General features: G+C 33.7%; 2 protein-coding genes across 2 annotated transcripts; one reads left to right on the top strand and one right to left on the bottom strand.

Moving 5' to 3' along the window:
* Positions 1 to 502: 502 nt before the first annotated feature.
* On the bottom strand, positions 503 to 9,644 carry LOC129306685 (cysteine desulfurase 1, chloroplastic-like). Its single transcript, XM_054947390.1, is given in 12 exon segments — positions 503 to 1,049; positions 2,048 to 2,058; positions 2,061 to 2,205; positions 3,754 to 3,853; positions 4,603 to 4,666; positions 4,822 to 4,894; positions 4,972 to 5,117; positions 5,955 to 6,141; positions 6,486 to 6,645; positions 6,840 to 6,973; positions 7,414 to 7,722; positions 9,443 to 9,644. Coding segments are annotated over 11 exon segments (1,416 nt in total). The 5' UTR covers positions 7,639 to 7,722; positions 9,443 to 9,644; the 3' UTR covers positions 503 to 878.
* Positions 9,645 to 14,827: 5,183 nt separating this feature from the next.
* On the top strand, positions 14,828 to 17,090 carry LOC129307118 (zinc finger BED domain-containing protein RICESLEEPER 2-like). The gene is made up of 4 exons (XM_054947986.1): positions 14,828 to 15,947; positions 16,122 to 16,303; positions 16,579 to 16,945; positions 17,053 to 17,090. The coding sequence occupies exons 1-4, from the start codon at positions 14,828 to 14,830 to the stop codon at positions 17,088 to 17,090; spliced, it is 1,707 nt and encodes a 568-aa protein (XP_054803961.1).
* Positions 17,091 to 18,771: the final 1,681 nt, after the last annotated feature.

The following is an 18,771-nucleotide window of genomic DNA, read 5'->3' as shown; positions in this document are numbered from 1 at the left end:
ATATAAAAAATGCTAATTTTTTTAAATAAGATAGGAAAATTTGAAAATTAATCCCTCCTAAAGGCTAACTTCAATTTTGGAATATATAATACAATTTGAAACCATTTTCTAAGGAGACATTAACAATTATAGATACAAAAGCAAATACTTTTAAATATACTATGACTTGATTTAACCAAAATCCATCTATATTTGATAAATTATAAAATTATAATATTATTAATTTAAAATCATGTTATGTTATTTGATACACAATGTGAATTTATATACATATATATATTAATATTATATGCATTTAATATTATCTTCTATTTAATTTTGATTCAGTTACTATATCACCAATTCAACTGTTGCTCTAACTAGTTGGACTCCAAAAATCAAGACCTGCTAATTTTTCCCAGTTCACACGCGCGCACCCCCACACACCAGAGCTCATCTAGTAGAGTGTAAGTTAGAAACAAAAAAGGTAATGAACATCAACATATTAAAAGTGAGAGAAGAATAAAACCGCAAAGATTGCTTGTTTACATCTATATCAGAATCAAGAGGGTAGTTTCAACGGCTTTCAAATTCAAATTTGAGAAGGATTATAAATTTGTGAATGCTATGTTCGGCACCATCAGACTAGTTGGTCAGAGTATGACCCGTTAAAGATCAACCATAAATAATAAACAAGATGGATATCAAATTGACTCAAATAGTTCACATGCGTTTCCCAGCTTCATCCAGGCCAACCCTTGTCACTCGACTCTGGCTGGTGAGCCAACAAATCACAATCATGCTTTGGTCCAATCCATAACCACAGAATAAGGCTCTGTTGATTTCTGCTCGATTACACTATACATTTGATGATTCCCATCTTGATAAGAGGAGAAAGTTTACTTGAATGAATTGAAGAAGCTGACTGTGTCCTTGAGGGCATGAATGAAGCTGTCGATATCTTCCTTCGTGTTGTAGAAGTAGAGACTAGCACGTGCACTCGCATTGACTCCGAGATAACGATGGAGAGGTTGGGCACAATGGTGACCTGACCGGATAGCCACTCCATGCTGGAATGAAATGACATGTCAGTTCAACAAACGATATTTTCCAAATCGTATTAAAAAAACTATCACAATTTTATCTGCCTAGTTCATATCATGATAATTCAATATATAGCTCTATCTTGTTCCCTCCCTTGACATAGAACACTGAATTACATTTTTCACAAATCTTTCAAGTTAGTCCTTCAACATTAAAATGCTTTAAATATTACCTATCCACCAACGCCAGGCCAAATAAGTTGCCAGCATAGAAATTTATGGTTGGTACTGTTAACTCACCAAAGATTGATAGTTTTTTTTTTTTTTTTGGGAAATTAATCCATAGGTCCATATATTTTATTTTAAATTTTGAATTAAGTCCCATAATTTATTTTGATTTAATTAAGCCCATATATTTTGATTGATTAAATATGTTAATCTCTAAAAACTAAAATTTTTAAAATTTTCCTTTAAAAAAAAAGAAATTAAGAACTTTTATATTTTCATTAAAAGATTATATAAATTTAGAATTAATTACACAATTTTTATAACTCACAATCTATATAATTAGGTTATGACTTCTAGCTAATTCTTCTATGTATGAATTGTCATAAAAAAATTTAATAAAAATGTAACAATTGTATTAATCAAATTCTCTTTCCTTTTTCAGGCCAAAAGTATTAAATCAATTTTTTTATAAATTTTAAAAGTATTTTTATTTTGAAAAAATTAATATTTATTAATAATTATAACCTTTGAGGGATTAACATATTTAATTGATCAAACTATAAGGACTTGATTAAAATAAAATAAACTATAAAGACCTAATTCAAAATTAACAAAAACTAAAAAGAAAGATGGGAAACACACCCCAAGAAGCATTCTAAAAATTGAGAGACCAAATTGAAAGAAATTACCGGTGGGGGACATAATAGGAATTCCCACACAGATTATGAACAAAATCTGTGCTGTTATACAAACAGTAGGTTATATATAAATCATGGAGTTAGTCATCTATTGCTTACCTGTTGATCCAAAATGTTGCAAGGTCAGTAGGATGTATATTCTCAACATTGAAAGAACAGAGAGCAGCTCTTTGGTATTCATCCGAAGGTGCTGGTCCATAGATGCGAATATTTGGCACAGAAAGCAGGCTTTGGTACAGATATCCACCGAGCTCCATCTATGTAACCAAAGACTATAAACAAAATTTATTGCTGTGCAAATTTTTTTTTTTTTTTAAATGTCATCTTGAACTATATTTTTATTAAACTTGTAATCATAGAGTTGAAGCAAATTTTCTCCAGAATTAATACATTAGGTCATTTTTCTTATTTCTTTTTACAGAAAACGGAACTTTTGATCGTCAAAGTTTTATCCAATTTACAATGTGGCCCTTGTGTTTTAATTGGTATTAATAATTTGCAATTGTGTTTATTTGAAATGTCAAATAAACAGTCCTCATGCTGTTGTAAATGTCAAATAAAACTTCATCTAAAATTGATTATTCTCACGCTGATACTAATTATGGTATTGGATTTATTTAATTTTTGCTATTTAATTGACATATCAAAGCAAGAGGACCATTTATTTACATTTTGAAACTCTGGTGGGATGAGATTAATACCAATTAAAAGAAAACAGGGACCAAGTTGCAAAATACGTGAAACTTTAAGGACTAAAGTTATGTTTCCCATTTTATTTAAAATAAACGTAAGTTTTTGACATACAAACATTTTCTACAATCATCATCACCCATAGTAAAGTTTCAAACTGTAAAATTTTGCAATGTTAAACATTAAAATATAGAAAACCTCCAGATTCTACTATAAAATTCATTTAGTAATGTAGAAGGTTACTTTAAACATCCTGATTCTAAAATGTATCAAGTTTATCATAATTTGAAAGTCTAAACTAGCATGGGAAGTGAAAATCTGAACAATTCAAATTTAATAATTTTATTTTTATTTTTTATATTTATTGAAATAAAATATATAAAAATTATAAAAAATTAATAAATATGCCCATCAATCTAACAGTCCAAATTTAACACTAAAAATTTAAATTGACTATCTAAATATACTCTGAACAGTGAAGATATGCTATGGACAGAGCAATCAACTTATTAAAAAATTTTAATATTAAATTTAGATCATTTATATTAAATCTAGACTGTTTAAATTGGAAAGCAGATTTATTAAAATTTTTATATATTTTTTATTTTAATAAATATAAAATTAAAATAAAACTAAAAAAACATGAAATCTGAACTGTCCAGATTCAATGAGAGAGGTGCGGAGGAGGCTTCCCTCTGCAACTCCAAAATAGAAGGCAACCCTGTCCTCACCACTTCTCTTGTCAGTCCCTTTCATCCTTACAGAAATTTTTTTGCTAGATTGTTTCTTATGATGCTATAGTTTTTTATTGAAAATTATTTAAAGCTTTCATTTAACAAGGATAAAGACAAATGTCCTGAAATATAGAAAAACAAATATACCATTTTGCATAACTCTGCATTTCATCTAATTGACATATATGCAATAACAAGATCTAATAATTAAACACCATGCACCAGAAGCTTAAATCAAGATAGAAAATTTGTCAGCATTGACATCGCACTTGCACGCAATTCTTTAAAAAAAAAAAAAAAAAAAAGCGGGGACTCCCGCTCATTTCTTACTTCTAAGGAATAATAAAATTGCATTACAAATCAGACTAAACATTGACTAACCTCATAATCATGAATCCTTTGCATACCAACCCCAGATAAGTAATCAATTGCTGCTCCAAACCCAATGGCTTCACCAATTGCTGGAGTTCCAGCCTCAAATCTAACGACCAGAATGGCCAAATTAATGAAATACAGATAGCAATGCAACCATTATAAATAAGAATCATCAAAATAGAGAAGGGGAAAGCCCATTGAGCAATATCCAAGAAACCACATCCGTCATGAAACCAAACAATAATGCAGTTCAAAGTTCAGTGCTAGTTGGACCGTTGAACTAGATTCAAAAACAAAAACCTCTCCAGAATCAACAATCCCAAAAGAAAAAATGTTAATTTGGCAAAGATGCCATGGCAGCAATAAGTGTAGACTGCCCAAGTTTCTAGCCTTATACAGTTTTAGTGCCCCCAGCACCCTATTCTCTTCTGTTGGCATTCTAAGGTACAGTTACAAACTTAGATGACGCACGACAGGAATTTGGCATCTAATCTCACATGGCAACTTCTGGAATTCAATGCCTTTGGAGGCAACTGCGCAGAATTTTCTGAAAACTTAATTATTAATAATTTTACTATATGAGAGTTTAAATGTAATTAGTGATGCCTTCTAAAATACAAATTCTCATTAAGGTCATCCACTATAACTAACATCGAGATGATTCTTTTGTTACAAAAAGGGACATAATGTCTCACGCACAGCTTAGGATTTCATAACTCAATCCTCACCCTGTTGAAGGTAAGACTTACAGGTCTCACGCAAAGCAATAAGCATAGCTACCAGCTCTGTTCATAGCCGTGCGTTATACATAAGCATAAGATAAACTGAATCAATAGGGGGAAGAAGTTCAAAAACCTGGATGGAGGATCAGCATAAGTCGAATGACTGAGAAATACATCAGAAATCATTTCTCCACCACCTAAAGAAATTAAAGAGGTAGCAATGGTAAAATTACCTTCAAAATGAATAGTCTCACTGACCTGGTATCTAAAGCAAAAATAATTCATTTTCTTCCTATTTAAATTTGTTATTAATTCCTGAAACAGAAGATGTATGGAAATTATATTGACTTACCCAAAAATGGAGGCATGGTAGACAATATATCACTTTTACCATACAAGAATCCAATGCCTGTAGGCCCACACATCTGAAATATGTTTTGATCATCCAATTATTACATTCATCCTGATGTTTTTTTTTTTTTTTAAATCTAAGAAATCATACCTTGTGTGAAGAAGCAACAAGAAAATCAACATTGAGGTTCTGAACATCAACCACCATGTGTGGAACACTTTGACAGGCATCTACGAGCACTCTGGCTCCAACATCATGTGCCCAATGTGCAATTTCTTCAATTGGAAGGACAGAAGCTACAGAGAAGCAGATAACAAACTAATGAATATTCATCCATATCGGCCCTTCTTTCCAAGAATCAGCAACAGGTAGTACTATTGTGCAAATAAAAATTGATGCAGGCCTCAACTCACCAGCATCAAAGGAGAGCCTATTTATGTGGATGTCATGTTTACGTTATAGTAATGATCATGCCTTGGAACTTATTTAGCAAGCTTGCATTCTTATTGATAGCATCATGATATCAAACCCAAGGTGCGTAACCTAAAGAAAACTATAGCAAAGCCTTGATAGAGCACCAGGGTCATTTTTTTCATTCTCAAAACCTTTTTTTTTCCATTATACTACCCTTTCCATTTCATTCCATTCTATATACTGAACAAGCTAAATAGAATTAAGTTTTTTTTAGCTTTAGAATTGTGAAACAATCAATTTACAACATTTGGTAAAGTAAATTTACTTTGCAAACTTTATTGCCGGAATGGGGGGAAATCCTTCTGGCTCTGCCAAAAAGGATGTTGGATACAATCCTAAAGCAAGTATTTAATTACAAACAAGACATTGATCCTTCAAAAAACAAAATAGTTAATAATAAAGGTTGAAATGAAACTTCAAAACCTTCAGCATAAATTCAGCTTGAACATAAGTACTACTTCAGCATGCCCAAATATTCAATGCTCCAGTTTAGCAAGAGAATTTATTAGATACAACACAAGAGCACAAGATATAGTGGGCATTAAACCACATACCTTTTGGGGAGATATTAAGTTATTTAATTAATGAAACAGGGGAGTTAATAAGCAGCAAAGAAGTGTGTGTGTGTGTGTGTGTGAGAATCAAAATGAAAAACCTACCAAGCACATTTGAAACATGATGGACAACTATTAGTTTCGTCCTCCTCGAGATCATTTCTTTTAACTTATCAATATCAGGAGCTTCATCTTGGTTTAGATCAACAAATTTCAAAACAGCCCCAACTCTTTGAGATACAAGTTGCCAAGGTACAATGGCACTATGATGTTCAGCAACTGTCAGTATGATCTGTGAGAATGGCATACATGATGTCAGATCAAGAATACATTACAAAAGAGAAAATAGATTTATGATTCACTCCCCAAGGTGAACCATGAAGCCAGATGAAAGTATTTATATCTAAAACATATGCTAGTGCAAGGAGAATATTAAGAAAGTCTTTCATGGATGAAGAGAGGGAATAAAATTGGAGGGGGGAAAAAGAATTCTGAATAAATCCAATATGCTCTGCATTCAACACGAGAGAAAAGATTATGCTCTCTCAAAATATTAAGAAAAATTTTCAAGTTATAATTGAACAATGAAATGAGCTGAGATTTTCACTTTCAAAATTGTAATCAAGCATGACAAACCTCATCTTCTGGCTTTAAATTTGACAAGCCCCAAGAATATGATACTAGATTGATAGCTTCAGTAGCATTTCTAGTAAATATAATCTCTCTTGAATCTGAAGCATTGACAAATGCTGCAACCTTCTTTCTAGCCAATTCATACTCATCTGTGGCTTTTGCACTATATCCATGAGAAATAATAATGCATCATAAAGCAAGTGATCATAATATAATAATAAAAAAAAACCACATTTTGAAAGATGCTACAAGTTTATTTTTCCACCGTAAATTCATGTCAAAAGGAGGAAAGGAACTGAATTTAAATGTTGCCTTAGAAAGTGCATGTGTGTATCAGTTTCTAACAAGAAAAAGCACCTTAAGAAATGAATGCCACGGTGCACATTTGAATTATAAGCTTCGTAATAATTTTGCAAGGTCCTTAAGACACTAGTGGGCTTCTGAGAAGTTGCCCCATTATCCAAGTAAACAAGTTTTGAGCCATTCACTTCCTATACATTGAATTAAAGTATTAGAACTTCATAAGATGTACAAGAACAACACACTCAATTTTTTTTCTCAATGAAAGGAAACATAAGCAGTCAAAACCATAATATACCGCAAATATGCAAAATAGTAATTAAGACCCAAAAAAAAAAATACATAGAAAATTATAAAGTAAAAAGGTACAGCCAATCCATAAAAAGATAAGGGACTTACAAAGTTCTCAGCAATTTTGCAGACTGATTAAGGCTAAGCTAATGCCAATATAGATTGATAATGAATTTTAGCATTCAGAAATGTAACTTTGTTTATAGGGCTAATTTAAAAAAAAAAAAAAAACAGGAGTAATGAGATAAACTCGTATCATCGCATGATAATTAAACATCGTATCATCAGATATAGACTGCACTTAGGAAAAAACAAAAATTAATCATAAGAAATTACCTACCTGGTGGAGAATGGGGAAGTCAGGTCTGGTAGAGTGACCCAGAGAAGAAGAGCCAAGAGCAGGTTTGGCCACTTCTTCATTAACTGTGGATGCACAAACAGAAGGAGAAGAAGACAAACGACGAAATCTAAATCCAATAACTGATGATCTTCCACTATTGATAGAGCAGCAGCAAACGGGGCTTGAAATTTTGAAAGATGGAAGCTTTGGAGCCAAAACTTCCATTAGTGAACTCCCAACAAGAAAGTGAACTATTTTGCCCAACTAATATATATTGAGCTCGTGGGAGCCCAAATGCTGTTTTTATATCTGGGGAACAAGTAAAAGTTAGCATTACAAAGGATTTGAAGCATGCACTTGGAAGATCAACCACATCTAAATATTTTACACAGGCAAGCTCCATAGAGTGAGAGAAATAGAGGATTTGGAAGCTGATGCAAAACAATGCTGGGACTAACCTGCCACCACATAACAGGAAGAAGATGCCAAAGTAGAGGGAACACATCAATCTGCTCCTATGGTCATTTTATATTCAATTTCTCTTTTCAATCAACTCAACACACTGACAACTTTAAACTAGATCCAGTCATAGCCTTTCCCTATCTTACTGGATATCCTCCTTTGTCCAAGTTCTCCCACAGTTACAGCCACGCAATTTGGTTAGAGACCATGTCGGTAAAGAACTACAAATATTTAATCTATACTACAGTCTAGACATGATAAAAAAGATAAAAGTTTCCAGACACCAAATACTTCACTGCCTCTCTTTTAATTGCTATCTGCTATTGACCTAGAAAGCATAGATACGAATGCAGTCAACCTGAGAATATTAAAAGCGGCAATGTATAATTTACATTATCATGCCATGCCTGATAAAGAATGTCAAGCGTGCGTTGGCCACAAACTTCTCATTTTTTAAGTGTCAAGCTTGTATAATTTTTTAAGTGGCCACAAACATTGCTTATTCACAGTAGTCAGCTTATCTTTCCATGATTTGTATCATGGGGTAGGTCCAACATTTTGTTATTGGAAAGACATAAGCCCGATAAAAAGCATTAACTTAATTAGTACAAGAGGAAACCAAAAAAGAAGAAACCATAGCCTATCTTTCATCATTCACTGCCTCAAACAAAAGGTGGGGAATGACCAAAGATGCACTAGTGGATTAACATATATATATATATATATATATATTACAAAGCCACTCATGTTCGTTTGTTCAAAACAATTCAAATATCTATGCCTTCACCAGTCAGAAAGGAACTAGTAAGTTAGCATCATGTTAACGCACACTGGTGACGGATTTAAAGGTAAAAGAACTGCAGAAAACTACAGAGCTATCTCAAATTGTTCCAGTATTATATTTAACATGTGGTGATGATATTTGTTGCCTGCTTAACCATTTACAGAATGAAGATAAACTGTTCTCTCACATTCAGAATCTAGACCATCAGTTGCACGAGGAAAGGAACATATTTCTCGATCATATTCAGAAAATTTATATCAATCCATAAAGATCCACAATTTTTTCCAGCATGTAGACCGATAGAAGCTATACATGCATTATCAGGAAGACCAATTTTTCTCCCAATTGCGTGCTGATATGAATCATCGCCACCTGACGATATTTTTACTAGAGCTGGAAGAGAGTAGAAGAGAGATTGACAAGAGAAAGGAGTTGCATTGAATAGATACAATATGCAGCAACAGAGAACAACAAACCCGATATGGTGACTTTTAAAAAGACGTATGAATCGAAATCAAGACCTTTCACGAAGGAAAAAAAAAAGGTAAAATAAAATAAACAAGATATGCTTCCTCAAGTTTGTAATGAGAGATGGAACGAAACACCCAAATGAGGATATCTTATCCTCTGTCGAGCTCTATTGTCCCTCTCTCTCTACTGAAATTTCTAAATGTGCTAAAACAATGAAACTTCCATCAACCCACAGAAAACATTCACAGCTTCGCAATTCCCATCAATATAGGTGATAGAGAACGACACAGGTGATAGAGAAAAAAGTCACACCTGTGGCAATGGTGACAGCAACTAGAGCGGCCACGGCACCGTGGACGGCGACGGCGGAAAAGGCTGGAGGTCAACTCTGGCGCGACAGGAACGAAAGTGTGGAGGAGAGCTGCTTCACGAATGATGCGAGGTTTAATCTGGGAAGGGGTATTTTGGTTTATCATATTGTAGCATCGGCGGATTAGTACCGCTGCATTTTTGGTTTGGCTTCTCACCCTTTCCTTTCACCCCACTTTCCTTTTGGAAGGAATTTCAGTTAAGGGTTACGAGACTTAATTATTAGGTGAATAACTTTACTTATTAATTTATTAATTATAAATTATAACAATGTATAGTAATTTACAATTATTGTTGATAAATTATAAAACCTATTAATAATTTATAACTTATATTAATAAATTAATAAGTAAAATTATCAATTTAACAACTAATGATGTTACTACTTATGGTTAAATAACTGACGTCAAGTTTTATATAATTATTGATATATCAACTCATATAATTTATAATTTATAATAATAAATTAATAAATGAAGTAAGAAAATTAATAATTAGTAATTTTGCATAACAAATAAAAAGTATTTTGATTTTTTTATTATTGAAATTATTTTGACATCTATTTTCTTGATTAAACTAAAATTTTAAAATTTTTTAATACCCACCAATACTTAAGTCTTTTTCATGGTTTTTAATTAAAATTCTCCCTTCTTTTTACTTTCCATCTCAATCCTTAAACCCATGTTCATTCCTCAAATTCATTTTTGAAAGTTGAACACAATAATGTTTGATAAAATTAATTATTTATTTTTTAATTATAATCCTAAATTTTGAATTGTAATTTAGATAAAAGGGTAAAAAATATAAATTTAGCCTTAAACTATTTTTTAAGAGTCATCGATGTAACATCTTAGATTTTCAAATTAGTAATTATTAGTATTTCTAAGAGTATTTTGATTAATTTAGATAAATTATTAATTAAAGACGTTTATAGGAAACTAATATAGTTTTTGAATTCTTTGACAGCATTAGGAGAATGCTAGGTTAATATTTGAGTGAGCCATGACACAGAAAAGAGTTTAAATTTTGGTGGGACTCTTCGTATCCATGTGCAACGACAAGCGTATCCATACGTCGCAGCGCACGTGCAAAATAAGTACTTGTTAAACACAAAAAATAGATCAAAAATTAGAAAACGAAAGAGAGATATTGTGAGAGGGTGATAGAAACCGACCAGGGTTTGCTAGGGCATGATTCTTAGGCCACATTAGAAGCATTTGGAGCTTGAATCATCATTGGATAAGTTCTAAATTCTTTCTTCTCCCTCTTTATGCAAAACTTTGGACTGGTGGGGTGATGAAGGTTTAATTTCAGTTTTCTTAGGTTTAAACCAAACTCATTAATTTATTTAAAGTATTAGGGGGTTAAATCAAGTCCTTAATCTTAGGTTTATGAGTTTTATGGTAATTTTGAATTTTTGTTGAGGGTTTCAACGAACCCTAAACATAATCTGAAGGTTTTGAGATAATGTGAGAACTTGGCTAGTAATTTTGGTGTATTGAGATGTTTAATAGGATGGTTAGAGTGTTTGAAAATGGTTGATGTAGTTAAATAAGGAATTTGGGTGTTATAGGTATTTAGAACCTCGTGAATTTGGGGTTATCTAGAGTGATAATTAATAAATGTCACTTGATTGTATAAACTGAGTGTTGCTCGAGCTTATCATGCATATAGAACGTGTGAAGCTAACGTTGAGCCACGTTAATCCTTTTGTGTGACAAAGGGTTAAGGTAATGGAATAATTTACTCTATTTGATTATATTGCTTAACTGTTTGTAAGTAAATATGTTAAATTTATTACTTGAGAATTGAAAACCTTGCATATTACGAAATGTGGTTTATGCATGAAAAACTATTTACAAATGATGAGAATGGTAAAAATTTATATAGACTAATTGAAAAATTTGAAATGTATATGTGTTTATATATGAGTGTGAACATAATAATGTTAGGGGTGAGAATTCACCTGTAAGAAAGAATAGTGAAAGTTCATATGGTATGTATTTCTTTAGTGCCTAGTGAGGCACGGTGTTGGAGATTTTCTCCTTAATATCCATGCGGGATACCGCGTTGGAGAGTAACGCTCCTTAGCATCAATAATGTGGCATTAAAGTAACGACACCTTGATTCGTGTGTGATATGGAGAAACTATAGTTTAAAAATGGGATAAGACGCCTTTAGCCAAATGATTTTACCACCGAAGGTAAGCTTAGACCATTGTGGATGTGCACTTGATTCAAAAGCCTATAGTTTTGATCAAGGTGATATAGAGGATTGGATGATAGAATGATTATGTTAGTGATAAATTATTTGTATTCATAGAAAAGAGTATGTTATAATATGCTAAAAGTACATTTTGGAGTTTAATAGCTTTACTCTCTTATAGTTGTGCATGTTAATTAATAGTAGTGAATTATTCTATTACTAATATGTTTATCTCACACCGTGATTACATTTTACAAGTGAAGGCTTCGATAGGGGAAGGGGAAAGGAAAGGGTGATTGAATAGTGAAGAGCATTATTGTATAGCTCTTCTCTTTTTTCTTTTGGGTTTGTAATGAATATTGTTATAATATTATGTCAACCTAAGATCATGATATTATTTTGATTATCACTTGTATGAATTTATCATAAGTGTGCGTATCTTGATCCAAGGTTGATGTTGTAGATTAAGTGTATGCTTGGCCAAGTTACAATTATAAGTGATGTATTTGAAGTGATTTATGTATAAAAATGACTAAATTAATATGCATGCTAAGTTATATCCACCCCTTTGTGTTGTTGTCAAATGGAGGTTTGGTGGTCATTTTGAGTATGAATACTTAATTATGTGATATGATTGATTTTTCATGTTGTGTATGGTCTATTTAAGGTGGTCAAAGTGTTTCTAGGGCTAATGGCATTTAGCATTGTGAGTTGAACACCTTTGTACGCGCTTTAAGGTAAAAATGAATTATTTTAGGTTCAGGTGTCCATCTTTTCAATGAATAATTATTTCAGTGTGAAACCAATGCCATTAGCTAAAAGGTTCGAAGAGATTCATGTAAACACTTGAACCACTCAAATTGGACATTGGATGGCAAAATAGCATGCTCTTGAAGTTCGTAGTACTGTCATGACAGCAGATGTGCGCGCCACGGAGCATGGTAGTCATGCCGTGGTGCAAATGCCTTCTGAGGGATTTGTCCCTCTGTGCCATCCACCACGACGAGTGTGGCTTGCGTCGCAGCAGATAGACCAGACTTTTGAAAAAATGACTTGTTTTAGCTGTTTTGAAGTGCTGTTTGATTTTTATATTTCCATATTTGTATTTAACTGATTTTCAATTATGATTCGAGCTTAAACAATATTTTAACAAAAGTTTTTTTGGAATTCTATTGTTTTAAACTAATTATCTTTTAAACCCTTAGGTTATGATAATTTTTACATTAGGATTTCATTTAATATTGATTATTATAACAGCATGTAAAAGTGCTGTTTTGATGATATCAAGATAAACATTATAACCGATAACCTATATGATAAAGTGGTATAAAAAAATTATCAACTATACAAAAATTGTGCATAAAAAACCTCTCATTTACTTTTTACAAATGGCCGTTTATTTTCACTCTTCCTCTTTCTAGATTTCATCTTCTCTCTTTAAATTCAATCTCAGTTTTTCAACCTCTGTGATTCCACCATATTTGGCCTCATCTTCTTGTCCATTCACTTATCCTCAATTTCGTCTTCTTTGTGCATCATAGACTAGGAGTGTTCAAGATGTACCCGGCCCGACTGACCCGTACCGGCCTGTGCTCGTCCCGATCATATTGGGACGGGTCTATCTCGGCCCGAAAAAATTCGGGACGGGACTTTTTTGGGATAGGGACAAAATAGGGACGGGACGGGACGAGACACGGCCCGTTTATTCAGTATATATAAATGTATATATTTTTAAATTTAACTATTATTTATTTATTTTAATTAAATTGATTATTTGATTTTTAATATTATTTTTAGCTTTTCTGAGACAGACACGCGGCACGAGCGCACGGCAGCAGAGAGACCATTTTTGATTTTTGAAGTTCCTTTTCCCTTTCCAGTTTCCACTTTCCAGATCCAAATCCAGATCCCTCCGCCTCCGCCATTCCAAAGCTCAGTTCGGTTTCCATCTTTCCCTTTCATTCCAAAGCTCCAAGCCTCCAACTCCAACTCCAAAGATCCTTCCGCCGCAGATCAGTCGCCCAGCCACAGAGACAAAGCAGAGTAGCAGACCTTCGGTCCTTCGGTTACATCATCTTTCTACTCGAGTTTCGACACACAAAGACTAGAGCTGACGCCTCTGCCTTCGCGACCTGGACCACACCTTTATCTCCACCTCCACGCCTCCGTCTCGAGCTGTAATGCAAGGTATTTGTTGCCTCAACCCAGATCTCTACCCAAATCTCCGTCCCAGGCTCCCAGCGTTGCCTCATATTTCCGTCAGCTGCACCGTCAAGTTCGTGGTTTTGGTCCTTCCCTGCCTCACATTGCTGAAGTTTCATCTTTCTCCTCCGTTTGAGCAGCTACAAGGGTGCGCCGGTAATCTCTTCCTCCCATGAAATGAATCACCGTCTTTCAAAGACGTAGGAGTCTCCATCAAACACCCAACTCATTCCTTTGATGCTACACTTCACCATTGTCTCCTTCCCCTGCTTTTCGACGCTGTTCTGTTTGAGGGAGTTCCAAATTTTTCTACTTGCTTCATCGTGATTAGTTGGAGGTAAGGATTCGTAATTCTCTTCTAGATATGGCATTGCATCTGATTGTGAGACTCATTTGTTCTTTATTGTTCTTGGAACACCGTAATGTTGTGGGTGAGGGGAGGAAATTTCACTTCTATTGTGCAGTTGGATGTTTAAAGAGGGTAAAGGAAATTGGGCTTCCTTTATGGTTGAGAACTTGAGATTGATATGTTTGAGCAGTATGAAAATGGCACCTCTTAGTGGTTTAAATAGTTACTTGTATGACTTTTCAGTTTTTAAAATATTTTTTTAATTAACAAAGGTTAATCTCAATGAAAAGGACATGAGATTTCAAGGAAGGTGATATTTTAATTCTGCTTTTGTTATGCTTGCTGAAAATAGTGCTGCAACAATATATTAATTGCTTACTTTTTTTTTTGTCTGCTGTGAGATTTAATGGATTATATCTCTCTACCAATTTGTTGAAAGTTTTGATGATTTATCGTGCTTACTATGTCAGACTGGTCTCTTTCAAATCTATTTGAATATTTAATATGAGGTTTTAATCAGTTAAGGGTTGTTGTTGCTGCTGTTATTGGCTAAATCTACATTGCAAAGAAAAATGGCCACTACACCCACCCTTCAAGAAAATGTTAAAACAATAGAAGGAGATCCTGAAAATGCTTTATCACCTGATACTGAAGAGGAAAATGAGGGAAGTGAGTCAAAGAATGAAGGAGACAGTGGAAGAAAGAGACATAAATCAGCTGCTTGGGTGCATTTTGAAAGGTTGCCATTGGACAAAACTAATGGAGAACCCCGTGCTAAGTGCAAGTATTGCCCAACAACAATTGGTTGTGACTCTACAAGACATGGTACAAATGGAATGAGAAAACATGTAAAAAGATGTCCCAGAAATCCGAACAAAGCAAACAAGTTGGCACAATCTTTGCTATCGGGCTCTCAATTAGGGTCATCTAAAACTTTGAGTCATCATCTATTTAATCAACTTGATTGCAGACAAGCCATTGCTATATTTGTGATATTGGATGAGATGCCTTTTAATGTTATGGAAGGTGATAGTTTTAAAGAGATGATGAGAAGGTTAGAACCTCGCTTTCAAGTCCCTTCAAGAGCGACAGTTACTAGAGATTGCTACAAGTTGTACCTTGAAGAAGCTAGAAAGTTGAAAAGGTATTTTAAAAAATCTCAAATCCATATTTCACTCACTACTGATACTTGGACTTCTAATCAAAATGCCAATTATATGTGCTTAACTGCTCACTGGGTTGATGAGCATTGGACATATCAAAAGCAAATCTTGAATTTTTGTGTAGTTGAAAATCATAAGGGAGAAACAATTGCTCAAGAAATTGAGAAATGCTTGCTGTTTTGGAGCATTGATAAGGTGTTTACAATCACAGTTGATAATGCTTCTTCTAATGACACTGCTTTGGCATCTTTAAAGGGGGTCTTGAGGTATTGGAATGGTTTAGTTTGTGATGGGGAGTTCTTGCACTTGCGTTGTTGTGCGCATATCTTAAATTTGATTGTTTCTGATGGTGTGAAGGATATGCACAAGTGTATTGAAGGCATTCGAAATGCCATTAAATATGTGAGATCTTCTCCATCAAGGTTTCATAAATTTAAGGAGCTTGTGGAAAAAATGAAAATTGATTCAAAGAGGCTACTAAGCATGGATTGTCCAACTAGATGGAATTCAACTTACATCATGTTAGAGAGTGCAATTAAATTTTGCAGCGTTTTTGAGAGGATGGAGCAGCAAGATAATGATTAAAGAAACTTCTTCTTGGATAAAAATTTAATTGGTCCCCCTAATGAAAATGATTGGAAGGATGCAAAAGATTTTGTGATCTTTTTGAAGGTGTTCTATGATATTACTTTGCAATTTTCAGGATCACTTTATGTGACCTCAAATGTTTGCTTTCAACAGATAGTTGATGTCTTTGAAATTTTATATGAAAATGCAAACAATCATGATTCCTTGCTTTGTGATATGGCTAAGAGCATGTTGACCAAGTATAATAAGTATTGGGGGAACTTAGAGAAACTTAATCTTTTGCTTGTGGTAGCAGTGGTACTTGACCTAAGGTATAAAATGAAATATTTGCAGTTTGCTTTTGAGGATATGTTTCCTGAGACTACACAACGTGAAGCTATGACAAAAAAAGTCTCAGATGTCTTGTATCGTTTATATGATCATTATTCAAGTGGGGTTGACACATCTCAGACTCAAAGTCAGAGTTAAAGTCAGACACAAGGAGCAAGTAAAAGTAGTTTGACTCAATCACTTGGATCAGATCGTAGGCCTTTAACTTTCTTAAGTTCTAGGTCTAGGGCTTCATTTCAAAGGTTTCTTGCCCAAAAGAGATTGAGGTTCAAGCAGATAAGTACGCAGAGGTGGACAAGTATTTGCACGAAGAGTTAGCTGAAGCACTTGATCCAAATTTTGACATTTTAACATGGTGGAAATTGAATTCGGCTAAATATAAAGTCCTTTCATTGATTGCATGTGATGTATTGGCCATGCCTGTTTTCACTGTGTCTTCAGAATCTGCATTTAGCACAGGAGGTCGTGTAATTGATGATTTTAGGAGCTCCCTATCTCCAAAGATGGTTGAGGCACTAATTTGTGCCCAAAACTGGCTATCTCCATCAACTGCAAAACTGAAAGGTGTTGATGTTGATAATTTTAATGATACAGAGCAAGCTGTGGAAGGTAATATCATTTTTTATATTTGATTATTTCTTTTAATATGATTTAACTTTTTGTTTATATATATTTAATAATTTTTGTTTATATTGTGTTTATTGTTTTATTTTCAGAAGAATCATTAGCTTCAAATATCTCAGTTGAAGAGTAAGAGCAATGAGTTGAAGTTGAAGTTGAAGTTGTACTTGGGGCTTAAATTGTTGATTCTTGACTTGTTGTTGCACTTATTACTTAGAAGTTACTTGTCTTTGTTGAGCTGTATTTGTTGAATTGTTGTTGTTATTTGTCTTTTGAATGTTGCTGCTGCCTGTTGAAATGTTCTTTGTAGACTTGATTTAATTTGATTTTTTGTTACTGCTTTTTTTCCTTTAGTAGGAAATCTTGATATTTCCAAAATCTTGGTATTTCCAAAATCTTGATATTTCTAAAATTTTGATATTTAAGATGATGGCATCACTAGTTGAGACTACATTACATGACGAAGGTCGAGAAAAAGTAGCAGGTTTAGTACCTTGATAGTTGACATAGTATAGCTTTGCTTGCAAAGCATGCAGTCAATTTGTGTCTTCTAATTTGTCCTCTAATTTGTTTCTTTCTTTGCCATAGCAATTTTTAAGTATTAGGGTTATGATGTGAAAGAGCTTCCTGAAGAGTACAGTGAACCACTTATAAATTGCAGGGGCACGCTAAAAATAGGTTCTTTCTCAAAACTTTAATGTGTTTTTACAGTAATTTCAATTCTACAATTAATGATAAATTAATTATAGGAATACTTCAGGTGAACAGCAAGACTGAATTTTTTATTTCAATATGATTTTGCAGGGAAGGAATTTGAAGTGATCGAGAATTTGGGAAGAATTCAAGTGCCGTTCAAATGGAAGCAATATGAAGTAATTTTTTTCTCTCCAAATCTCCTATAAAATTAGGACATTGTTGAGAAATATTTTCAAAGAAAAAGATCTGGGTGTTGAGTTGCGAAAAAAATTTAATTTATATGGTTGAGTTGTGAACAAAAAGATCTGGATGCTTTTTCTTGTCAAGTAATAAGTTGAAAGATTGTAATAATCTCGTTGATCCAGGACGTCCCGGTCCCGTCCCGACTCTTTTTGGGACAAGACAGCTTCCGGGACGGGACGGGACACGAGATAAATTTTTAGTTCTGATCATTTTTCGGGACGGGCCACGGGACAGGGGTGTCCCGATCCCGTCCTGTCCCGTGAACACCCCTATCATAGACTATGACCTACCGACTTTCATCCTCGTACTCCTTGGCACTATTCGAAAGGACATCAAAATGTGTCTTTTAGTCTTGAGTTTCCATCTAACAAAAATTCATTTAAAATATGCAACTATTTATTAAATTTAATAAAAGTACATTTTAAATATTATTTGAATGTGTTTTGAAAGGTTATCCAAACAGGTCAGAAGTCACCCTTGAATTTGCACGCTTACCGTAATTAATTATATTTTAAATTTATTTATTTATTTTCCAAGTTAAGCTTCGTTCAGTTCAGTCTATAGCCTGTCGTTCTTCGCCCACTCGCCCAGCCAGACCCATGCTTCGTTCAAACTTCATAATCTGATTGAGAACCCACGAACTCATATCGGATTTGAGATTCGCTCCGGCTTTATTCATTTTCTTCATTTGCCATCATTCTAGTACGCAAGCCCTCAGATAGTCAGATCCCCGTTTCCTTTGCCTTCGTTCTTCTTCATCTCTAGAGTTCAGATTAGGTGTGTACTTTATTTTAATCATATTTGTCTTCAATTTTATCTGAAGTTGTAAATGAAATCTGCTGCTGAAATATTTTGTTCATTTCGTGCTCCTTTTT

Source organism: Prosopis cineraria, unplaced genomic scaffold (assembly GCF_029017545.1).
Source record: "Prosopis cineraria cultivar Desert tree isolate PC_DT_omini unplaced genomic scaffold, ASM2901754v1 PC3, whole genome shotgun sequence".
Classification (NCBI taxonomy): Eukaryota; Viridiplantae; Streptophyta; class Magnoliopsida; order Fabales; family Fabaceae; genus Prosopis; species Prosopis cineraria.
Note: the sequence above shows the minus strand (reverse complement) of the source record. Positions and strands in the feature narration are given on the sequence as shown.